This window comes from Diabrotica undecimpunctata, chromosome 7, assembly GCF_040954645.1.
Source record: "Diabrotica undecimpunctata isolate CICGRU chromosome 7, icDiaUnde3, whole genome shotgun sequence".
NCBI classification, from domain to species: domain Eukaryota; kingdom Metazoa; phylum Arthropoda; class Insecta; order Coleoptera; family Chrysomelidae; genus Diabrotica; species Diabrotica undecimpunctata.
The window spans coordinates 157,726,469-157,753,513 of record NC_092809.1 but is presented as its reverse complement, the minus strand read 5'-3'; the positions used below and the strand labels follow the sequence as shown (position 1 = coordinate 157,753,513).

The 27,045-nt window shown below is 32.6% G+C and overlaps 2 protein-coding genes across 2 annotated transcripts in view; one reads left to right on the top strand and one right to left on the bottom strand.

The window, feature by feature from the left end:
• The window catches only part of LOC140446079 (pancreatic triacylglycerol lipase), an 87,398-nt gene extending 67,051 nt beyond the window's left edge, over window positions 1-20,347 (bottom strand). The window contains exon 1 of the mRNA XM_072538603.1: window positions 19,984-20,347. Coding sequence (XP_072394704.1) covers window positions 19,984-20,146 — 163 coding nt within the window. The 5' untranslated portion in view covers window positions 20,147-20,347. The remainder of the gene's footprint in view (window positions 1-19,983) is intronic.
• Window positions 1-27,045, top strand: part of LOC140447055 (uncharacterized) — a 109,175-nt gene that overhangs the window by 74,977 nt on the left and 7,153 nt on the right. Inside the window, exons 2-4 of the mRNA XM_072539639.1 lie at window positions 22,165-22,227; window positions 22,771-22,932; window positions 24,184-24,331. Coding sequence (XP_072395740.1) covers window positions 22,165-22,227; window positions 22,771-22,932; window positions 24,184-24,331 — 373 coding nt within the window. The remainder of the gene's footprint in view (window positions 1-22,164; window positions 22,228-22,770; window positions 22,933-24,183; window positions 24,332-27,045) is intronic.

Sequence of the window (27,045 nt, the reverse complement as noted above, 5' to 3'; positions counted from 1 at the left end):
TATTTCATTATCGTAAACTATGATTGATTGATTAATTGTTAGATTGACACAAAAGTTGAGAAACTGAGTTTATAGGTTATGTCATACTATTGACAAATGTTGATAGTGTTAAGTAAATTATTAGTTTAAATCACTCTGCAATCAATCGTAATTCAGTCGATTGAGAAGAAACAGCGCGTATTGCTAGTCAAACATTTAAAATAACAAATTATAACTTCTAACCTGTCAAAACAGGGCGACCAAACAAACGAACTAAACCGACCAATCACCACGCGCGGAGTTAGAATTTAACTGTGTTTAGCAAGAATTTCAAATTCCAATTTTAGTAAATGTTTTAATTTTCAACTTTACCATTTACATTTACAAATTTTAATTAATTTCAAATTTATTTAGCAAAAATTTGAACCTTCGATCTGAATAAGTGTTTTGATTTTCAAATTGATTCTTTAAAATTAAAAATATTAAAATATATATAATCAGAAGTGAACGTCACATAACATTATCTGTACTTATTATTATTTAATATGTAGGCAAATACATGTGACCATACTTGGTAGACACAATTGGAAATAGTAATTTTTTATAACTGAAAAAAATAAATATATAAAATACTGGTAGCAAACAATAACTTCAATGATCGATATCTCCGCAACTAATTGATATATCGAAAAAATTTTCAAATAAATTTTGTAGAAAATAATAAGATCAATAATATAATATAAAATAAATAATATATAAAATATAAATATTATATAAAATAATAATATAATAATATATAATATATAAAATAATATATAAAAAATATAAAATAATATATAAAATAAATATTAAATAAAATAAAAAATATTAAATTAATATTAATGATATTATTATCATTTTTATTTAAAATGAATTATTTTAATTTACAAGTTTTAGAAATTAATATATTTTCAAATGTTCAACTGATTAATTGTTAGATTGACACAAAAGTTGAGAAACTGAGTTTATAAAGTCAGACAACTCGTTTCTAAATTTCATGAAATGTACGTATAATCTTGATTGTGTATCAAACGTTTCTAAGTCAACTACGTTAAAAGGAACAACCATCGACTTGACTTTCGCAAGACACATTACAGCAGAAACACTTCCTTTCATTTCATATTTCTCCTATCATCGTCCTATCCTCAACAAAATCACTCAAATAGAAATTAGTTAAGTTTAAGTTTACATGTACAATGTTTTAGTAAACAAAATATATTTCTATAGTTAAAATTTGTGCAATTCTTATTTTCATTCAATTCCTTGTTCCTATTGTGCAATTTAATAATATTCATATCAATAAATATTCTACCGAGAAAAAGACGTTGTCACGTAAAATCTTCGCCCGTAAAACCGACTTTACAGGCAACCGATTTTTTTTTCATTGCTTCTACAGCTGCTTAAGCTTTTCGGTGGTGAAGTTTGAACTTAAATTGAACATCTTTCTAGGTAGGATCTTTTGTTTACATGTGCAGTAAATCACAGGTAGCACAGGTATCCGTTCTAGGCTTACAAAAGCTTACATTGGGAGAATTCTTTTTGAAAATTTGGAAGTAAAAACGATAGCTTACTACTGAATTACTGAGGTTGATTATTTAGGGCAAAATAGAAGAAAAACGCTGGGACGAAAGAAAAAAATGATCCTAACGGTCAAGGAATAGTTTCATGTAGCTACCAACCCAGATGTATTCCAGCTGCTTGTTCAAATTTATGTTGTTCCGTATATTCCGTATATTTTGACACCACTTGCTCACATTATAAAGGCTTCTTTTAATACTGGTGTTTTTCCCAGTATGCTGAAAACTTCTATCATTTCACCGGTATTAAAACAAGGTGATCCTGATTTAATGTCAAATTTTCGACCATTGTCTGTTTCATCTGTGATATCAAAGATTATTGAATATGCAATGCTAAAACAACTTATATTATTTTTAGATATCAATGAACATGAAATCACAAAGCATCAACATGGATTTCGAAATAAATGCCATTCCTACTTCCATAGCCATTAAGAGTTTCTATGAGGACGTCTTAATCTCCATTGAAAACAATGAAAATTCCACTGCCATTTTTTGTGACCTCAGTCGTGCTTTTGATTGTGTGCAACACGATGAACTCCTCGACAGATTGTACAGATATGGTGTTAGGGGAGTTGTCCATAGTTGGTTTGGTTCCTATCTGAAAGACCAGCACCAAATAGTTAAAGTGAAAAATAACTTCAAGATTTCAATGTCTGATTCGATTGTTAATAACAATGGAGTACCACAAGGCTCCATATTGGGCCGGATATTATTTATTTTGTATATTAATGAACTACCATATGTAATGTCTGATGCATTTGTATCAGTTTATGCGGATGACTCAACAATGTTATATCGCGATAAAGACAAATTTTTTACAAGATAAAATAACAAACTCACTGAAGACCTTCTCTGATTGGTCCAGTAATCCAGTAATCCAGTAAGTTTTGAGTTGTAGTAATGTGAAGTTTTTATGAGTGACTTTCGACTCTCATTTATCTTTTAAGGCTCATTGTTGGAATGTATGTAAAAAACTCAATTCTAAATGTTATCAATTCAGAAATTTGGGTAGAATACTTAGTCTGCAACACCTTCGTCTTTTTTATTTTGCTGAGGTACAATCGACAATGAGTTACGGTATAACAGTCTGGGGTGGCTCTTCTAGTATAAAGGACATTTTCAAGGCCAAAAAGCGTATTGTCATATGTATTTCAGGTGTTCCGTATGGTTGGTCTTGTAAAAAAATATTTAGAGATTTAAATATATTAACAGTGTATGGAATTTACATTTTAGAATTATTGATACTAATTCGTAAAAATAAAACTTTTTTACGAATAAATACAATAAACACACAACACAAGAAATAAGAGACAGTTTGTAGTACCCTATCGACATTTAGAAATAAGTAGGAAGTCATCTACTATCTCTGGTTTACTACTGTATAATCAACTTTCTCAAAAATTTAAAAACATCAATTCAACTACAGCTTATAAAACCAAGTCAAAGAGTACGTAGTGACCATGTGTGCTTATACATTAGGTGAATATTACGAGAGTGTATCTGTGAATGCCCAAGCTGCAACATAACCAAATTTAATATTATTTTAATTATATGTATATACTGTACGTTTTTATGTAGTTTAATGTTTTAAATATTTTTAACGTATTGTTTCCATTTTTTTTGTAATGTTTAATATTTATAATTTTAGTTTTGACTTGCTGTAAACCTTGCTATAACTTACAGTCAAATAAACTATCTATCTATCTATCTATCTGGTACACTGCAGAATGGCTCTCTGATTAGATATGCTATATAAATAAGCATTATTCAGAGCGAACACCCATGATCGGTCTTTCAGTTTTCTGAAGCTACAAGTTTTGTTTACCTAAGGTATAAAACATTTTCTCATTAGGTCGCACTATAGTTTTTTTTGGCATTTTCGAAAAATTTTGAAAACGATTTTGCCGTTTGAGAAACCATAGAATGTTTTTTGCCGAATTTAATATGGCTGATAAAAAGCACAACTTCTTCTTTAGCAAGGCAATCAGAAAAATTGTTACCGGCAATCCCTTTATGTCCAATACTTTTTAAATGCATTAATTTTTTTCGAATCTTAAGAAAACTAATAAATATTTTTGGAAAAATTTAAACGCACAATGAAAGTGCGTTAGTACTGAGTGTCGAAAAACCCTTAGAATAAACAAAAAGTTTCTTTTGAATGAGATATTTGAAATTAAAAATCACACTAAATTTTCTCTTCTTTTTCACCCCTGTAACTTACTAAAATGAACATTATAAAAGTTTTCGGGGACTTTTGGCCCTCGGTAATAATGTATCTTTCATTTAAAAAACATTGGCACGAAATTTTGCACCTACGCTCTTAATTCAATATGTAGTATTTTAATTTTGTAATTATTCAAACGAACGCAATCATTCAGCCGCATAGCCTATATCGGTCCTCATCGCAAGTGAGGAACGACCTAGGACCGAAGGTAATGAGAGTATTGACTGTGCGATTTTGTTTTGGTTCAATCTCGATCAGCGCCATCGGCGGTCGATCAATAGATTTGTGTCACCATACGATTCGATCGTTATGAACTATCGGGATTCGGTCGTTCAATACTTTAAAGTGATTAAATTAAAACATACGAATCAATCGCGATTGATTCGTTCGTTTTAATTAAATCACTTTACTCTTTATTCAATCACTCTTTTTTTTATATTTCATTCTTCAGAGTGTGTCCATCTTGTGTCGCTTATTCCCAGTGTATCAATCTTTAAACTGCATAATTCATGTGTAATATCTTTCAATTTTTAGGGTTTTTTTTTTGTTGAATAGAGAGAAATTACGATGGTTTATGATCTGTAAAGCCGGTGTGAGACGGTGTAATCAGGACTTGCAACTTCAGCGTGGAGTCATATGTCGCCATGTTACCTAATCCAACGGTAACTTTAACATCCTAATTATTTATAAGATATAATGTCAAACAAATGTAACTAATTATTTGTTAACGGGTTTTTACCCATATATTTAGTGGCTACATTCATGTACTCCTAGACACCGATGATGGAATGATGGATTCCGAAAACGTTTTGTCTAACACAGCCCGTTTGGGTTTTTAAATATATACCTTTTACAAAGGATTTTGAATATTTTTTTACTAGTTGTTTGACCCTTATCTCTATTATTTTGAGTCCACGACTCGCAATGCGTCTATCTAAAATGAATCACTACAAAATAAAATGAATTTGGGCAAGCAAATACTGTGATCTACTAATTTTATTAATTGCATATATGCATATACTTGTACATATTACTCGTTGAATATTAATCGATGCTATAAAATTGCCATCCCGACTCATATACATACAACAAATAATTATTAACTTTATTCCCTAGAATTTATATCTGTTTTATATTAATAAATAAATTTGACTAATAAATGATTTTTTAATATGATAAATTATAGTACTGCTTACATCTAATAATTACCAATCGATAATAAATAATACCCATGACAGCCCTATAAATCATTACTGTTAAAAATAAAAAATACAACATACCAACGTGAACGGCAAGAAATTGACATGGATCCTGTAAAAGCTTTAACATATGAAACGGAAAAATTGAGTCATTGTTTAAGAAATTCATTGGTATGTGGGAATTATTAAAGCGTCTAATGAAAGCTGCCGGTGATAATAACTTAACTTCCTTTTTAATTGTGTCTATTGGATGCTTTAAAAAATCACGAAACAGCGAACATTCAGTATTGCACCACAAAACCCAAAAAATGAACGCAAAAAATAGGTGATTACTACGGAACCACATTTTAGTATTACTGAAACTGCCGTTCAACAAACTAAATTGTTAGGTTTATCCATATGTGTCACTGGTTACTTAATATTATTTTAATTAATATATAAGTTGTCAGTTAATTATTCGCTACTTTAGGAAATCCCTAAGGATTTTGTATAAAAAATTAAAAAATTAATATATTTATTTTAATCCTAATGATTATCATAAGTATAATAATGAGCTTTTAAAAAAAATCTAATTATAGTAGGTTGTTGCATAAAATTTTTTTAAGTGCATACTTAGCCACTTCCTATAATGAGATTTATTATTTAACACTTTTGTTATAAACAAAGTTAATTCATAATCTCCAATTATAATAATATTATTAATTTAAAACAAAACTTACAATGAAGTAAAAACTTTGTAAAGTGGTAAGTGGTCTAAAATTTTTAATAATATTTTAAAATTATCCAAAATGGATTTATAAGTGTGATAAGGATGCTACAGTGTGACAGTGGATCTTGTTGAATGAGTTCTTGTATGAAATATTACTCATATCAACTAATTAATTCAAATTCGGGAACAATTCAAGACAATATACAGTATACTATTCAACAATTTTCAAATACCAAATTATATCAAAAATGCATGAGAAAAATCATTAAAAAAAATTAAAGTTTATTATACTATACAAATCACAAAGTTAATTCCAGCTTGATATATTTAATTTCAATACACCGTTACATATTCAAGCGATGAAGATAGTTTTAGCTTTGCTGTATGAGTTTACCGATACCGAATAAATTTAAATGGTGTGTTTTTATTAGAATCCATAAAAATAAACAATATAAATATTACCTATAATTGCTTTGATACAATAGACATATAAAACAAAGACTGATCGTTGCTATACCAGCGCGTTCTCTCAGTGCGACAGAGAAAACTGACACAAAGCAGTCCCTGCATCTCTATCTAATATGCCAGGCTTAACGACCACGTGACCTAAATGACCAATGAGAGAGTCACGTGGTTAATAAACCTGGTCCATTAGACAGATATATAGGGACTGCTTTACGTCAGTGGTCGATTCTGCTTAAAACGTTCTTAGTGCAACGTAGGTGTAAATAGCGGCAAACCCACCCTAGAAGAAATAAAAACAGCACCAAACAAGAACAATGCACAAAAACAGCTACAACAACACCAGTATACCAGAGAAAGTCAAAAATTCAAGCAACAAACCACTGGAGCATTACAACAACAGCGGTACGTTTGTGAATATGTCCACGAAGCTTCTTCTCGGGCAGCGGTAGTTTTAAAGAGGCAAAAACCGCTTATTTGGACGTCCCTTGGAAGACTTCCTAGCTAGCTCGCGTAAACGTTCGTTGAGTGCCTAGCGAGCACTACAGCTTATCCTGCAAAGATCAAGACTTATCTCCTAACGGAGTTCTCCCGTTGTTGTCGATAAATATGAAGATAAGCCGACAAAAAATCCGCTCTTCTGAAAAATTCCTTCCCAACGCATGGGCCGTGGCTCTCGAAGAACCTCGACTCCTGGGACGGAGATACCATCGCCTCAGAAGGTGTCACAATCTCTAAATCTAAACAAGCCAAAGGGCGAAAAATATTTCGTTTCTCGTCTTACCACTCTTTTCCAGGAAACCTTTATCAGGTATCCTGATGCATGCTACAACATTTTAACAGACCTAAAATGCCACCTACCATCCCTCAATCCGAATATCTCGGATGAGGACTTCGATAGCTCATATGAGGAGGAATTCCCTTCTCTGCCCACCATCGCTGAGGAACACTCTAGCGATAAATCCGACACCGTAGCCCAATTAGTCACCACTACTTCTAGACCAAGGACTCGCTACAGGTCTAACCAAGTAAGGAAAACAAAATTCGCCACGAACATCAAAACCAAAGCCGCCAAAGCTACCACCCCAGCCGCCACTCCCGCAAATAATACGGTAACAGTCCCCTTTACAGATTAAGTACCATATACCTCAAGAGCTACTCCACAGCCACATGCCAATATCGAGGCTACCACTCTCTCACAACCAACCACCAGTTTGGAACAGAAACGGCCGCAACGTTTTACCTACAAAGTTTTAACTATGCCAACTACCTACAACACGCAAAGGAAACTCTTCCAATTAGTCAACACCCAGGAACTTTTCAAGGGTATTATGATTAACCTCAAAATAGTGGCAAAAGACCGTTTGGCTTATCTCAAGATATCTAAAACCTTAGACGCAAAAGATATAGCCAAGAGGTTACAAAACCGAACTGGCGATCCAGCAGTAACCATCGAGCCTAAAAACTCAAGACCAAATAAAAGCTCAAGCACCAATATTGAAAAACCGTCACCGTTCCACCTCTTAGTGACCGACATAGACCCCTCAATTAAAACCGAGGAACTCACCGAAAGTCTAAATAAGATGGAACTTCCTTTTAAATCGCTCCATCGTATAATCTCCAAAAAATTCAACAAAGCAACAAGGCTAGTTCGAATGTTCCTCGATTCTGAGGAATACTTCACAGACGATCTGATCAACGGTATCTGTATAGATGACCTTATCAGACCCTGTAAGGCTTCTCACAATCCAAGAATGATCTGCCCTCCCTCCAAATATTGCAGCCGTTGCTGCCAAAACAAGCACGAGATTTCTGAGTGTCAAAATCAACTTGCCCTAATTGCGGTAGTGGCAAGCATAAAACCCCAGACTGTCCCCAGATAAAAAATGTTAAATGCCCCAATTGCAAAGGTACACACGCGGCATGGTCACTTCGCTGCCCAAAAATGCAGGAGACCCCTTCAACTCACTAGGAGACCAAACCTCTGCTCGCTGAGAGAAGGATTCCTCCTGCTACCTTATTAGACGAAACAGAACAGATCGAACTTCGGACAGCTTCAAAAGTTTAAACAAAAACGTGAAGAAAGAAATTAGGAACGATCATAGAAACTATACTAACAATCTTATAAAAATAATAACGCAAAGAGCAATGGAACGAATCATGCTTGGAATATCAGTAAGAGACAAGATTAGAAACACCGAGATAAGACATAGAACGAAGATTAGGGATATTGTGGAAGAAATTGCAAAAATGAAATGGCGCTGGGCAGGTCACGTAGCCCGATATAATGACAACAGGTGGACACGGAGAATTCTGGAATGGAGACCAAAGACGACAACAAGAAGCATGCGAAGACCTCAAAAAAGATGGGTAGATGACATAAGAACAGTGGCAGGCAAACAGTGGATTAGATTGGCGCAAGATAGAGAAAGATGGAAGCAATTGGGAGAGACATGCATTCAGGAGTGGATGGAAAATGGTTGACAAAGAAGAAGAAGAAGACCTTATCTACCTATTTAAAAAGTGTTTACAAATAATTTTTGTTCGTAAGTGTTACATGTTTTTTAAGTCTGTATAAAGAACATTATTTGTTAATACGTTCTAATTTATCCAGTTTTTTAACCAAAACTGTTTAGTTGGTATTAAACTTAAAGTGGGAAAGTTTCCGCGGGTTGGCTGTATACCATAGTAGTTTAAAAACTTTATAATGAAGTAAAAACTTTAGTAATTGTTTACTGGTACTGTTTTATTAAACATACGCCACATTTCGCATATGTTTAATAAAGCATAAATTTAAAAATCCAAATAGATAACAATTATTCAAATTATTCAGACTTGTTAGTTGTTTTCGGTCTCATCAGACTATCTTCAGTGAAGTTTGAAGTAATTGCTAAATAACCTCATCTCCAAGCAGTAGATGTGTTTAGATTTCACATTAAAAGCTTAAAATTATAAATTGAAACGACATATTACCGATGATTAAAGAATTAACTTTCCGAGGACGCTATGTGCCCTACTCGAAACTACACCCATATTTAGGTTAGTCAGAAGACACCAGCTAACTCTGAGACCAACCCTTAGTTACTCTAGAAGATTTTATTTCATTGTTAAGTTTTTTTTTAGTTAGTATGTACTTGTATTATTTACACCACTTATATAGTATAATGAAAAACCAGAAAAAAAATTGGCATCAAATTCAAAACTAAAATGCTATTTTATCGCATAAGATTAACATGTCTTAAATGATTAATGACGTAATGAATAGAACACTCTCTGAGCAATCCGTAGGTATTAAAATAAATGGTGTTAGATTAAACAGAAACACTTGAAGAGCTACAGACATTGGTGAATAAGATAGCAGACTGCAGCGAAGAATATGGACTATCTTTGAACATAAAGAAAACTAAATTTATGGTAATATCGAAATCAACACAAAATGTCCAAAATTTATATTTACACAATGAAATTATCGATCGAGTTAGCAAATACAAATATTTAGGCACTTTTATAAATGAAGACAACGATAGCTCAGCAGAAATCAAAATAAGAATAGAAAAAGCCAGATCCATATTCACTAAAATGAAGAGAGTGTTCTGCGGAAGAGATTTGAGCCTTGAAATGAAACTTCGCCTGATGAGATGTTACGTACTTTCTGTGCTGTTCTACGGAATGGAGTCATGGACGTTGAAAAAGATTGATACCAAAAAATTAGAGGCATTTGAACTGTGGATGTATCGCAGAATCCTGAGAATATCATGGACCGAGAGAGTCACAAATGTCGAGGTCTTGAGAAGAATGAATAAAGAAAAGGAAGTCATATTTACGATCAAAAAACGAAAACTGCAATACTTGGGACACATTACAAGAGGCGAAAGATATGACCTGCTTCGAATAATTATGCAAGGGAAAATAGCAGGAAAAAGGTCCATAGGAAGAAGACGAAACTCCTGGCTAAAGAATCTACGGGAATGGTATAGCTGTAGCAGCAACGAATTGTTTCGGTCAGCAGTTTCGAAAATACGTATAGCCCTGATGATCGCCAACCTTCGGAACGAAGATGGCAGTTGAAGAAGAAGAAATGATTAATATTTTCTTCCAAGTATGTTAAATCCGAAATTAAATGAAAGTAAAGACTTACCGAATTTGTACATAAAGGTTTTACATGGTTCTCCTATACTACTTATTATATCCAACGGAAAAAAGAGTATATCACTTTTAAGAACTTCACCTATCACATTATCCTCCAAAAATGGTAAACTAATAACATTAAATGCTAGATTTACCACTCTAGACAAAAGTGACATTATGTTTTAACAACTCTTGTTTTATAGATTACTTACTAAGAATGAAACACACAATATCCATGAAAACAACAACTAGGATATTTTCAAAACCAACAATTAATATTGAGTTTCTCCTTATATTATTGAAATCTTTTATGTAATGCTGTACGCTCGATACACTTTGTTGCATATGTGTTTATTTGCTCATCAATGAGAAGTTTTTATTACAGATAAAATACAGTTATTGTAAAATATTTTTATTTTAAATACCAATGAAGTAAGTAATTTTTTTTATTATTTACCAATTAAAAGATTACGTGCATATAAAATTGATTACCCTTGTATAAATAGATATAATATAATTCAGATGTGCTAGTCAATTAAATACAGTATAATATTCTCGTCGGTCCACTCGTACACATACGTGTACAAATTAATCAAAATTTATATTTTTCATTGTACGTTTCTTAATTTGAATTTGGCGCCACATGTCGTTCCTTGAAGCACATGTCTACTTGTTTATGTAAGAAATACTTTAAATTGATATTTAGTTGAACTGCAAAATTTGTGTTTTGAGGACGTTTAGAAAACGGATACTTCACGAGGAAAATCTTATTAAATTTCATGTAAAGTCAGTCATCGAAAAAAATAAATCTGGTTGTATCGTTTTCTAAGGATTAATTTACTAATGTTTGTATTTTGAGAACGATTTCCGAAGTGGAAATTGAAACGTCAATAAACGTACTTTAATCTTTAATTGTGGCTTATTCCCATTTAAATAGTAATTTATTTAAAATGCCACAAGAAAATAGCTTCAGAACAATATTAATTTACAAGATAGATTGTACAGTGTTATTTAAATTTTACTTTCTGCAAAGTTATCAGTCATCAAAAAAATTTGTTCACAGATGTGTACATTAGGTTTTAATGCCATATTGAAAATGTTTTCTGAAATTTCATTCGAAATAAATCTACCTTTTTTTTAATATTTAGACGCTGTAGAATCTTTTTTGTATTACTTTTTCTAGAATAAACACTATTTAGCGAAAAATGTTTCTTTTTAATTACCTCTAATACAATGACGAGTAAAATGTACTCATGTTAATATAGTGTGATATGAACCCAACGGTCACATATGTGTACATATTTTTTTTATATTTAAGAAAAAAAAACTTGTTTCTATAACCTATTTGGAACTCATTTAGATCAGAAATTAATAAAATAGCTCTCTGATTAATTTTGCATAAGCTCGGGTCTGACGAGGATATATAAAGCCATCTAAAAAATCATAATTAGGGTTGGTTGTGAAATTACTTATAAGTAAGACATAAGAAAACAAAAACTTACCTCCAACAACTTTTTTTTCTGAATGTGTTAATCACAAAAGGGGATACAGGATATGCAACCAAATTTTACAGAAAACCAACGCACATTAACAAATATTTAAATTACCACTTAAAACACATTATAAAGATCAAAAAGAGAATTATCAAATCATTATATTAGAGAGCCCAAAACATCCGCTCTAATGAAAATGCATTCCAGGAAGAAAAAACCTGCTAACAAAGGTTTTAATAGATAATCACTACCCATTGTAAGGTACTACTAATTAGTAAATCGAAAGGAAGGTTACTTAGGACATAAAGTGTATCGAAAACACACATGGACAGATACCTAAACAGGAAATCAAATCATCATCAGCGAAGAGAATTTGTGAACCGCAGCATCTGCAAAGTGAACTTCTTCATATTGAAAAAGCGCTCACCTCTAATGGTTAAACCAGAAGAGAAATACATAAAGCGAAAAAGCGAAGAAACATAATGTATAGGCAAAGTGTTCTTGTCCTATATATCGGGGGTAACGGACAGAATTGGGCGAATACTTAAAATAGCCAATGTAAAGACTATTTTCAAGCCTAAAAACAAAATCAAGGACCGTTTAAGATCGGTGAAGGACAAACGCGACCCATTAGCAACGGCCGGAGTATACCGAATACCATGCACATGGGGAATAGTATATGTGGGAGCCACGAAAAGACACACAAACACAAGAATAAACGAACATAAAAGCCCTTGTCGTTTAGGACATATCGACAAATCTGCCGTTGCCGAACACGCTTTGGGAAGCGGAGAACATCGGATACTGTTTGAAGAAACGCAGATGCTGGATTAAACATCACAGTACTACCCACGATTGTATAGGGAAGCGGTGGAGATATATAAGCACCCAAATAATTTTAATCGGATAGAAGAAGGACTAAAACTCAATAAAACATAGATACCAATATTAAAATCCACAAAAACCCTTCCCGCAAAACACGAAGAAAGCAAAGCTACTAAAACGACGACACCCCCCTCATGCCGAAACCAGTGGAGGGAAGGCGGATAGAAAATATAAATATGGCCTCAGCAGTACAACGCGGCATCAGTTTCAGCTTACAAGAGAAGAAGTAACATTTCCGGAAGATGCCAACCCCTAGTGTTGGCGAAACGTGGAAAACTAATCTCAGAAGACAACAGCCTAACAGCCCGAACAAACAGTTTAACAAGTTAGACGATGGCCGTGAAAGCCTATCGCATTTTACTTAAATTCTGTTACCTTCACAAATTTCTACTCTCATTCGTCCTTAGAGTGATCCATTTATTTTTCTTCTGCATTTTTCCCTCTTATTTTCATATACTTGGTTTTTCCTAATTTATAGTCAGGCCATATTTTCTAGGTTCTTCATGTTTTGTGAATATTTTTTGAAGTTCTATTATTATCAGAAATACCAAGTCATCTACGAAACCTCTACGCTGTTGTCTTTTATTCAGAATCGTTCCGCTTGTTTGATCTTGGCTCCTCTAATTATTTTTTCTAGTACTAGGTTGATTAAGTCTGTTGACAGGTGGTGTCCCTGTTTTAATTCTCTTCTTCTTAACGTGCCTTATCAAGTCCACTTGACGTTGGCGATTAACATGGCGAAACTGTCTCTGTCTTGAGCTATTTTAAAGAGTTGCTCAGCTTTCCTCATTCCTGTCCACTCCCTGATATTCTTCAACCAAGAGGCCTGCTTTCTACCAATTTCTCTGCGTCCTTCTATTTTAACCATTATAATAAGTTGAAGAATATTATATCGGTCTCCCCTTACTACGTGTCCAAAATAGGCCATCTTTCTACATTTGATGTTATCAAGCAGCTCGCGAGCAGCATTTGCTCTCTCGAGGACTGCCACATTTGTCAGCATAGCCGTCCATGGAATTTTTAGTATACGTCTGTGCAGCCACATTTCAATTTTCATTTAATTCTCTATCGACGTTAAATTGATTTGAAAGACTTCCTTCTATCATGACTTTATTGAATGTATTATTTATCGTCATTTTAACTAATCGTATCAGTTTTTCTGTGATCTCATTGCTTCGTATAATCCGTTTTACGAGATGGAGTGGCAGACCTGTTTAAAATCAATAAGGAGAATAATCAAACCTAGATTTTGTTCATAACTGTTGTTTAGTAATAATTTTAGCATAAATATTTGATCGGTTGATCAGGTATTTTCTTATTATCTCTGTTTCGTAGAAATTGAAGTAAAAAGTAAATGAGAAGTAAAATATTTTATTTTACTTCTCATAATACTTATTCATACAACTTCTAATAAAGCGATTGCATTGGCATTTTTTTGTTTTTCTGTTTTTTTTTTAATAAAACGAGCTATCTTTTGCCGTAGTATGTCTCCTCCTTAATATTTCTGCTGGCAATCTGCTTTCTGTTGTTTTATTTCTGGTGGTTGTTATTGTATTGCTGTTTTTGTTTGACCTATACATTTTAATATTTCTAATTCTGCCCATCTCTTTAGTTTTTCTGTCTTTTCTAACAGTACCGTACCATCTTTATTTCTACAAAACATTGTGCTTTTATTTTGTCACTCGTGCCTTTTTTACTCCTTGTTAAAAATGTCTAACTTCTTTTTGGTCATAGCTTTTTTTATTATTTCTAGTTGTTTTTCTAGTAAATTTCTCATCTTTTGCCTGCACAATCATTTACTTTATCTCCTTTGGTTTTATAATGCGTTTTGCTTTTTTCTGTATTATTTCTAATATTTTAAATTTTTGCTTTGTTTCTCTGAGCTTGAATTCTTTTGTAGTCCTCTTGAAACCAGTGTTCTCTCTATTCTTTTTCTGCTTTCTCAATGCTATTTTCTGACGTTTGTGTCATGGCTGTTTGTATTAGTTTCCATTTCTCCTCTGAATTCGCCATCGTGATTCTTCCCAATCTCTTGTTTATTTTTTACTCTGGTCTTTTTGCTACCTCTTTATCTTAAAACGGCTCTACTTGGTTTTTTTTTGTTGTTTTCCTTTTCTTGGTTGTTTGGGAACTCCTTGCTTAAATGTAACTATTGTCAATATGCAATCACTATCACTGTGGCTTCTAAAATCAGTTACGGATCTATTGTATTTTATTTCAATAAGAACATGTTTCTCGTTTTCTTAACAGGAGACATTCAGATTATTTTATGTATCTATTTATGATCACTTGCTTGTGTTATGTTTACTTGCTACCTTAAGGTTATGTTCTATTAAAAAAACAATGGCGCTTTTCGGTTTTATTCGATAAATTGATTTAATTCAGGTAACAATAAAAAATTAAGTTTTATATTATAAATTATATTTGCTTCGTTTTTAAGAACACTTGATCATATAGATAGGTTAGACTATTTAAGTAAAAGCATATTTAGATAAGTTCGACATAATATTATGATCAATTGAATCTATGGTGCCCTTAATAAAAATAGAAATAGTATGCCAGTGTAAATTAGTATGTGGTAAAGGTTTAGTTGCGATTATACTGATGCTAATTTACGATAGGAATTTTACAAAAATAATTAACGTAGACAAACGCACAATACCCACATATCATAAGATGGCGTCAGTGATTAATATACAATTAACATGATTCTTAACATTACATTTTAATGGGCCAGGTACCAGGTATAGCCTTATAGAAAAACACGACAACGTACTCAATGCCTCAGTTAAAAATTTACATTAAATTAACATGAAAATATTAGAAATATTACAGAAAAAAGTAAAGAGCATTATAAAACCAAAAGGAAAAAAAGTAAATGGTTGTGCAGTCAAAAGATGAGAAATTTACTAGAAAAACAACTAGAAATAATAAAAAAAGCTATGTCCAAAAGAAGTTAGACATTTTTAACAAGGAGTAAAAAAGGCACGAGTGAAAAAATAAAAGCACAATGCTTTGTAGAAATAAAGATGGTACGGTACTGTTAGATAAGACAGAAAAACTAAAGAGATGGACAGAATTAGAAATATTAAAATGTATAGGTCAAACAAAAACAGAAATATAATAACAACCACCAGAAATAAAACAACAACAAACAAAACAACCGATGAAGAGGGAGGTAATAAGACACCTAAAAATAATAAAAGTGTGAGAGAAAGCAGATTGCCAGCAGAAATAATAAAATTAGGAGACATACTGCAGCAAAAGACAGCTCGACTTTACAAAAATATGGCAAACAAAAAATGCCAGAGGAATGAAACACAGCACTCATCTGTCCAATTCAAAGGAAAGGTGATAACACTGAAAATTACAGAGGAATCGCTCTATTAGAAGTAGTATGAATTAGTATTATGAGAAGTAAAATAAAATCCTACGAAACAGAGATAATAAGAGAATACCAGTCTAGTTTCAGACAGGGAAGAACAAACCGATCAAAGATTTATGTTATTACAAAACAACAGTTATGAATAAAATCTAGGTTTGATTATACTCTTATTGATTTTAAACAGGTCTGCGACTCCGTCTCACAAAACGGATTATACGAAGCAATGAGATCACAGAAAAACTGATACGATTAGTTTAAATAACTATAAATAATACATTCAATAAAGTCATGATAGAAGGAAGTCTTTCAAATCAGTTTCACGTCATTAGAGAACTAAAACAGGGACACCACCTGTCAACAGACTTAGTTAACCTAGTACTAGAAAAAAAAAATTGGAGATGCCAAGTCCAAACAAGCGAAATGATTCTGAACAAAAGACAACAGCGTAGAGGTTTCGTAGATGACTTGGTATTTCTGACAATAATAGAACTTCAAAAAATATTCACAAAACTTGACGAAGAAGCTAGAAAATATGGCCTGACTATAAATTTAGGAAACAACCAAGTATATGAAAATAAGGGGGGGAAATGCAGAAGAAAATAAATAGATCACTCTAAGGACGGATGAGAGAAAAAGATAGAGAGTAGAAATTTGTGAAGGTAACAGAATTTAAGTACCTTGCAGTACTAGTTAGAAATAGAGGATGCGAAGAAAGAGAAATAGACAAACGGTTGTTAAAGAGTAGCTAAGCATTAGGATCATTACACGCACTGTTTAAGACAAAACATGTTCAAGAGCAGGGCGTTTTTCCTCAATTTATCTATCTATCTCTCTATAAAATGATTGTTACAGCTATCGCCGCCTTCCTTCTTTCAGCCAACGTCTCCAGTCCTTTCTGTTCTGCCATTCTCCATCTCTAAGGTCTCGTCTTTCCATGGGCTCGTCCACTTCATCCCTCCATGATCTTCGGGGTCTACCTCTTTTCCTCCTTCCTATTGGAAGTTCTGTTCTTCTCACATGTCCATAGCAAATTAAACGTTTTTCTTCGATGTAGCTGAGTATGTCTTGCTCTACTGCCATTCTTCGTTTTATCTCCTCATTTCTGATGCGATCCATTTTTGTCACTCTGCAGCTTCTTCTCATGAACTCCATTTCAGTTGCTTTGATTTTGGACCTGTTTCGTTTATTTATTACCCAATTCTCTGCTCCATAGGTCAATATACTGCGTACCAAGGTGTTATAAATTCTCTTCTTTGTATTTCTGGTAATCTGTCTATCCCCAATTTATGTTGGATTATATTGGATTTATTACTTCAGTATTAAAATAATTTGTATTAAAAAGATAATTGCGATATTAGAACTCTGTGTAACATCCAAGATGTAAAATGGTCTAGAGTCAAAAAAAGATCATGGAATAGAAGTTGATAGAAAAGAATATATATATATATATATATATATATATATATATATATATATATATATATATATATATATATATATATATTTATATATATATATATATATATATATATATATATATTTATATATATATATATATATATATATATATATATATATTAAAACTGAAGCTAAGATTAATACTATTACAGGAATTAATATTAAACTCTACACTCTTCCGGGTTAAACCGCGTCAATTATCATTGCGCCGAGCTTTCGCCATCCTCTTCGATGTCTTCTTCGGGGCTTCCGAGGTCTCAGTCTCCCGAGACCCCAGACACTACTACACTAATCACTAATCAATGTATTGCTGGTGCTGGGAATAGAGGAAGTATCATTTATACCGTCGATGGTGACGTGACTTCGGTGAAGGTTGGCGTACAGGCCAGCGTGGTAATTGACGCGGGTAGGTTTTCAAGTTTAACGACCCCTCATTTTTATGGAGTACCAAAAGTTTATAAAACGAATGTACCACTTATACCTATTTGTAGTAACATGAATTCTTCTTGTAGAGAACTGTCAAAATTTTTATTAAATATTGTACAACCATTTATCGCAAATAAAAATGACACATTTATAAAAAATACACCACATTTTTTAAATAATTTATCAAATATTGAATTCAATTCAAATAATATTTTAGTAAGTTTTGACATAAATAGTTTATTTACAAATGTGCCATTAAATAAGACTTTGAATATAATCAAGACAAAATCAGAGAGTGATAATACATTAGCAACTAGAACAAGACTAAATATATCAGCTATAATGGACTTATTGACTTTATGTACTGATAATACATATATGTTCAACTAAATAATGAATTCTATAAACAAAATTTTGGTCTAGCAATGGGCTCTAGTTTATCTTCATTATTAGCCGATATATTTATGGAAGATTTTGAAACAAATATTATTTCTAAACAAAATTTAAAACCCACAGTATGGTGGAGATATGTAGATGATATATATTCAATATGGCCTCATGGATCAGAGTTATTGGACACATTCCTGAATAATATAAATGACAAAAAAGAGACAAAAACACTTTTAATGCAAAAATAATATAATAACACACTACCTTTCCTGGATGTTTTAATCTCTAAGAACGATATTGGATATGAGACTCAGGTGTATAGAAAATCAACATACAACAGATATTTAAATAGAAAATCAAATCAAAATATAAATATTAAAAAGGGAATCAGTAAATCCTTATACGATAGAGCCAAAATTGCTTGGTCTATCGAAAATTTGTTCTTAGAGGAAAAACATTTGTTAATATCTGTTTTATTCAAAAATAATTATCCTTTATCGTTTATAAATAGAGAATTTTCAACAATCGACCGAATAGAACAGGACAATTTAGAACGAGATCATTCAAAAAGAATAATAGAAAAATAACAATACCATATATAAAAGGATTATCAGAAAAACTTAAAAAGATAGAAAATAAATTTAACATTTCAACAACATTTAAAAGAACAAACATATTGAGATCTATTTTATCTAACACTAAACCTAACAATGAACAGGAAAGAACAAAGAATTGTATTTATAAAATACCTTGTGAATGCGATCAGTTTTATTTAGGTAAAACATCATTGCCATTAAATGTTAGAATAAGTGAACATCAATATTATATTAAAGATAGAGGGTTTGATAGATCTCAAATATGTAAACACACTTCGGATAATAAACATAGCGTTCAATGAAATTATTTAAGTACCGTTCTAAAAGAAACAGATGGTAAAAAGAGAAAAATCAAAAAAGCGGCTCTAATTATGCTAAATGAGACAAATTGTTTTGCAAATTCCTCGGCAGAAAGCAGTACGATCTGGTTAGCCATATTAAAAGAGGAAGTTAATAAAAGGAAAATACCAGTATTAGTAAGTCAGTACCATATAACAAATATTAAATCCGAATTTGGTGTTTATTGAGAGTAAACTAAATGTAATACCAAATACTTAGCTTTTCGGGATAGTACTATAAGTTTGTTTCCTGGTTTTTCCTCATGATTTACTATGAAATCACTAACAAGTGAATTTTACTTTCAACATGGCATGTGGTTGTCTTTTTAACGAAATTGATTTCATGTAATCGAATAAAATATCTTACAATAAAGTCGTCCCAGAAACGCAACTCGGCAATATTGGCAATACCATTTTAAAGTCGTCTACTTTAAAATGTATAATATATGTCCGAATTGTCAATATAATCGAGTCAGATAAAATTAAATTATTAGAAGAATTCTTTGCCCAGTAACAAAAAACAAAATTTGTTTAATTTAATAATGTTTGTATTTTGAGAACGATTTCCGAAGTGGAGATTGAAACGTCAATAAACTTATTTTAATTCTTGCTTATAAATAGTAATTAATTTAAAATTGAACAAAACGTTTTTCCTCCGTAAAACCAACAGACTATATAAATTAAGTACTTACCCATTTCAAAAGTGTAAGTTGTGCATGATCCCTTCAAATTTCTTAAAGCTTCAAACAGAACATATGAATTTTCATTCCTTGTTAAATTATTACTTTGTAATTCCAAAAACGGTGTATTCAACAAATTTAACGCAATACCAACTACTTGAGATAACCACGACATTTTAAATTTTAGTTGTTGAAACGTTAAGTAAGTCAAAGATTTAAGTAGATTGAAAAGGTTTAATATGGTTTTTACTTGTAACCAACATACGTATTTGATATTTTCGGCAGCGGAATCTAATATGCGATACTCGCGTACCACGCGTTGTCTGTACTCGCCTATTATATGCTTGTTTATACAGAGTAAAAAGCTACTGCCAGGCATGCACATAAATATCATTAGTTGTTAATAGTTAAATTCAGTATTACCTTTAATTGAATCAAAGACGTATTTTTAAAGGAATTATGACGTTAAAATAAATACAATCTTTTATCGTTAACAAATTCAGCGGTTTCTCCTTTTCATGTTTTCTTAATTTGATTCAGCATTGTTTTTTGATCAATTTTAGAAACAATGTTATATGTATATGTACATATATATTAGTTTGCCGAGAGTTATAATTGCAAAATAAAATACAACGATAGTTTGATTTAATGTTCATTTTTTGCGACAGTGATATTTACTCGCTCACCTTTGAATTGATAATGATACAAAAATGATACAACTTATAAAAATGGATCACAAAATATCGACAGAAGGGGTAGTAAAAATCCGTCTCAGCATCTAAAATTATACCTTTTCAAGTTATGTAAATTTCCAAGGCCCGCACATACAAAATAACTGTCTCTGAAAAAACAACAAAAGTACCAACCGAAAACTATTAACAAACAATAGCCGACTTATTACTTTATCTTACGGTAAATTTTATAGCCCTATATAAGATAACAACATTTAAAAGATTAAATCTGTTAACAAAAGCTTCTATCACTTTGTTGAATTGAATGGCCAAATATATGGCCTAGAAGGACAAATTCGTTATACTCCTTATGCTAGAATCGGTATCAAGTCACTCGGACTGATACAAATTCAAACTCGGAAAGTCCAACGAATGTCTCCTAAAACTTTACCACTGCAGTGGTTAACGTACAGAGGTACCACCTACTTTGGTGGCCATAAACGAAAACGATTTAATAATATTGTTTTCTGTCCTCTGGCCTATACGAATTGTATAAAAGATTAAATCTTTTAGCAAAAGCTGCTTTCGCTTTGTTGAATTGAATGAATATATTGATACCGATTCGAACACGGAAAATTTAACGAATTTGTCCTCCTAGGCCATATATTCGGCTATTTAATTTAACAAAGAAATAGAGCCTGCAGTGCCACAACATCTACTATATACATGTTCGCTATGTCTGGTAAAGACGTAAGTGCTCCAGCTAGGTACAGAGTTAGGGTATTTCATCTTTTAATCTCAATTGAATTTTTCGTTCGCAGAGTCGTCGTCGTAAGTCCAATTAGCATTGCCGGACTTTAGTATGTTTTGGTTCACGAGTAATATTTTATTTTCCACCTACCTGATGATCCTAGGATCGGTATTCCATTCCATTCCCCTATCCACCACCTTGGGACTCGCTCGATGGTAGACAGACAACTACACACGTACCAATCACAAATGGATCACTGGAGTTTTCGATTGCAAAGTATTTTATAAGTGTTGATGTGCTTCGTTACTTTAAAATAACCAGAAGATAAATATGAGATTTATGTTTGAATAACCTTGCTTCTGAGTAGTATAATACTCCCATGGACGTATAAACGTCCATGAATACTCCTAACAAATACCTCTTCTACGTATGGCGTAAATTTATTAAGGTTACATATGAATATGTTTAAGATTTTCGCATTTTTTTAAATGTGTTTTAAATAAATAAAAATTGTAAACAAGTTAGGTTATGCATAACCTACCTACTACCTACTCCCAAAAGAATTTTTAATTTAAAGCCTCCTCTAATTACGATTTTTTAGATATCTCGATTCATATTTACTTCTACGTCTTCCAATGGTGTATATTAGTTTTGATGTGGACCATAAATTAACCTATTAGTAACAAAACGGTTTACAAGATATTTTATAATATAAAATTTTAATAATTAAAACAAACTAATAGATTATTAAAAGGTTTTGTTTTATTTTAGGAAAAGCTATTAAATAAACTTGACGAAACGGAGCCAGAATTAGCAACATGCCAAGAAGAAGAGGTAAGATTTGTTTACATCAAATAACGAAGTTTTGCCGTTAATTAATAATTTTTTATAGCTCGGTACTTACATGCTTTTAATAAGAGAATAGAGTTCTAGATTTTTATTTTAATAAACTAGTTTTTATAGTTTAACAAATTAATTAAAATATTTTATTTTTGACAAATAAAAAATACTTAAAAAATGTTTTTAAAAAATATTTGTTATTATATATTGTATGTTTATAAAATAATTTTTTTCTTAAACCACTGACATTCCGAAAACAAGATCGGCCATTATTACTAGCTAATTTAAAAGCAAATACTTATTCATAGTTCCATCCCTATTATATCATATCGATGGTTTATATACACCCTTTGTTTAAACTGTTGTTTTAAAGAAATTCCAAACCTGCGTTATTTGTATTGAATAGACTACTCTAATTAGGTTTTTTGTCGATTGCTTTATAGTTGTGAATATTGAAATAAAAAATCGATAAAAATATTGAAATAAAAATCCAAAGCGTATTTTATTAGCTGACTATATTTTCCGTAATTGTTTTAGTGCGTGATTTGCATCAATGCTAAAGCTACAATGCAAACTGCTCCTTGTGGACATCTAGTTGTATGTAGAAAATGTTTCGTTAAAACTATCCAGATTGCTGTATCCCAAAGGCTTCTTCCTCTAAGATGTGTGATTTGTAGGGCGAAAATTCTACGGCTTAAGGTAAGTTTCAAATTTCACGGCAAGAAAACGGCGTTTGACCAATAAAACGAGTAGTTCTAATTTATATAAATATATTTATTTATAAGTTAACAGTACGATAAAATCTTATCAACTAACTAAACTAATATCAGCGCTGCTTATAAGTTATATGTACTAGAATAATCGGGAATAGTCCACCTCTATTTATGCTTGTATTGACGCCTCGATCTCTCACCCGGTCGATACGTCAGAAACATTCTCGAACACACATCATCGTCTCGAGATGCAACCGTTATATGGAATACGTCGAAATAAGCTGGCTCGTTACACTGCTCTCTTCTTGGATCTGGGCATCCCGGTCAGCAAGCCTATATGTAGGCCCAGAACGACTGTCCAGCTCTGCAGTAACCCTTGGTACTGGTCAATCCTTAATTGCTGCAAGTTTTTCAGGATAAGCTGTTACACCATTACTCGCTACAATATGTCCCAAGAAGTTTACTTATTGTCGAAATATGTGGCATTTCTTCGGCTTTAACTTTAAATCTGCTGCCCACAATTGTTGAAAGACTTTTGACAGGAGTCAAAATTCAGGAGTCAGTCAGAGTCAGGAGTTCTTCATTACCAGGAGATTTCTAAGTTCCCTTATGTATATCTTTATGGGGAAATCGTATTCCAGCTATTACGATGTTCTTAGTGTCGGGTAGGATGTCCACTGTAGTAAGTAGTGCGGTTATTTTTTTTCCAGAATGCCTGAGCTAGTCCACCTCATTTTCTGTAAAGCAATGATATCTGCTTTGACTTTATTCATTTCTTGTATGAACAGAGCTGTGGCTCCAGGCTGATAAAGGCTTATTACGTTCCACGTGCAAATTTTTAAATTTGCAAAAGGTTTTTTACAGCGTTGGGTAGTTAACCCAAGGCCAAACCCCCTTCTCGGAGGGCCATTTCACCCGTTCTCGTAAGTTCCCGACCCAACTTTCCACCCGGGTTGGATACCGGATCTCCAGTTGGGTTCCACGGTTTACAGGGGACACCAGCGTGAAGCTGAGAGCCGGATTTGAGTAGAAGAGGCTAATTGAAGTAAACTGAAATCAACTCTATGTTTTCGCATTCTACCCCTTTATCTCCCAGGAGAAACATTGGAACTTGCAAATATCTACCCGGGCATTCGCAAGACGTTACCACAGGCAGTTTGCTGATTATTTTTGTAACATAATTTATTTTTATTAATATAGGAAATATTTTTCACCTATTATATATTATTTATTATAGACTGGACCAATTCTTCCAACATCAGCAAGTGGTTATTCAATCACTTCTAGAATATCTTCAGTACCGCAATCCGATAGCCTTTATAGTGTCAGTAGTGGTGGATCATCCATATCTTTCGCATCAAGTTCTTCCAATAACAGCAACAAAGGTTAGTGAAGTCACTTGAATATTATTTAAGTACATAGCCCACAAGTTACTTTATAATTAGCTTTAGTATAATTAAATCCAAAGAAATTTGACTCAACATATTAAATACAAACAAACAGTAGAGTAAAATTAAGCTCTCCATAAGAAATAATTCGTCTCAGTCAGCTGTCTAATTCAAAGACAGCTTACTCTTGATATATCCGAATCCGATAGAGAATGCTCACAGTTAATTTAGGAGTTAATAATATTATTTCCGATGACAGTATTTTCTGCAGAGTGAAGTAGACAAAAAATATATACATAACTAAAAACAAGGATCACTAGACATCTAAAAAAAACATTAAAATTGGCAATAACAAAAATAAGTAGAATCAAAATCAGAGCAGAAGACGAGATAGCAGTAAAAAGCTTCACGTCTCTATGAGTCAACGAATCTTATTTATCTCTTGCTGACACACATATTTCGCTCTAAAATGATACACAGAAAACTAAAATAAAATCTTAAAAGGTTCAATAAACGGATTCGGAGCAAAAACCAGTTAACTCCATTTTTTACCCAAATTCAGTTTTTATATGCATCATTTAGAACAATGTTTGCACATCTTTTGGTGCAGTAATCAGCCATCTCTAACAAATATGAATGTAAATATCGGCTGACGAGTTGATTGCATCAACCAATGTGAGTACTTAGGTGTAAGAATCGGTCAACTCCAGGAAATGACTATTTCTTGCCACCAATGGTAATATTGGTAGCATCGGAAAATCAGGCCACGGGCGATGGGAAACGGAATAGCATAGCAATTCATTTATTTGTTTTGAACATTGCAGTAGTGTATGGTAGGTACGAATAAAGTGTAAAAAACTTCGTTGTATTATGAGTATTAGTTCAAGTAGTAAATTTAGTGAGGAAAGCCCATATGCAGATTCTGGGACTGACTAGGTGTTATCGGATTCCTTCGATTCTGATGTTGCAGGTCCTAGTCGACGGCGATCAAAGCATTTTGTTATTAATAAAAAAGGTACCCAGAAAAGTCGTCATCATCACGTAGCGCTAGAACCCTGGATGGGTTTTGGCTGACTGTACAACTTTTTTCCAATTTGTTTCGTCTTCCATCAACCTAGGGTCAAATGGAATGTTCATTTTCCGGAGATCTGCTTGGATGTTATCTCTCCATGGCATTATGGGACGTCCAAGTTGTCTTTTGCCTATGGAAATCTCCTCCCATACCAGTTTTACAAGTCTCTCGTTATGCAGTCTGTGCATGTGGCCTGCCCATCTTAGTCGTTGTGATTTAATTTCTTGGACAATATCGACGTCATTGTAGAGTGCTTTTAATTCGATATTGGTTCTGATCTTATACTGGTTTGTGGTGATGTCATGGTAAGTTCCGAAAATTTTTTCAAGTATTTTTCGTTCAAAGCGTCTGAGCTTTTCTTCGTTTGCTTTGGTCATGATCCACGTTTCTCATTCGTATGTTATATGGTCGGACGATGGATTTATAGATTTTGATTTTTGATCATAAAAGTAATGAACAGCAAAAAACGTTTGTGCTTGATTATACAGAAACTTCAAACATTCACATCGTTAAGAAAAAAGGCAAATAATGGATAAGGATGGAAAGAAAATGGAAACTAAATGTTATGAAAAGTAAACAGGTTAGAGGGGAAGAATATATTAATTCAGCAAAAAAACTCATTCAAAACAAAACTATTCGACCAAATTGCCATTGTAGAAAAAGATATTTTACTAAAATAGACGATACCCACAATCAGAACATACTTTTGCAATTTTATAGTACGGGAGATGAAACTAAACAAGACATTTATCTAGGAGGATTAATAGTGTGTCAAAGGTGCAAAGAAAACGCACGAGTACAGGAGAGGGGAGAGAAAAAACAGCACCCATAAATATAAGGTAATATTTTTGTTGCACTACGTGTGTAAAGCCAGGAAACCATAAAACGCAAACAGGCATTATGTTCTTTGCATGGAGTATCAAATAGTAGAGGGTCTCAGATTGCAAAAAAAAATCTGACGGCGAATAGTATTATGTCACCTTTCGATAAGCGTAGGAAGCATTCCAATAGACCGTGTAACGATAAGACTACCAAAGAGAATTGAAATACTATTATAAAAATAATACTTTAATCAACCATGGGAGCTTATCGTCTATGCTTCGCCTAGCTTAGTATCTCAAGTATGAGTTCGTCTTGTCTTAAACTAGAAATCAAACCATGAACCCTTAGCTGATAGCAAATGAAACAATTTTTAACTAATCATATTTATTAAAAATATTAAACAATCAACCCTGCCAATGCTTTAAAATGAATATAGTGACGGTGATACTTAAGGCAACGATGGCATCAATGGGCTGCTTGTGTGGCCTCCCAATTAGACGGTTAGGTCTTCCTGAGAGCTGCAGTTATTCCATGTGTGTATGTGGCCTCCCAATTAAGTAGTTAAGTCCTCAAATAGATTCAATAAATTTTCATAGTACGGCCAGTAAAATGATACGGCCAATTAATACAGCCAATAAACCGTGAATATGGTAGATAAATACAGAAAAATAAACTCAAAAGAATGTTGCAGACCATAAAATGCAGCTTATTATAATTCCTACCTTCTTTTATAAATTTCAATTATAGGTAAACAAAAAATAATCATACCATTAAAGGTGGTTGATAAGTAGGAAGGGACTGCATGAAGTTAGCACAG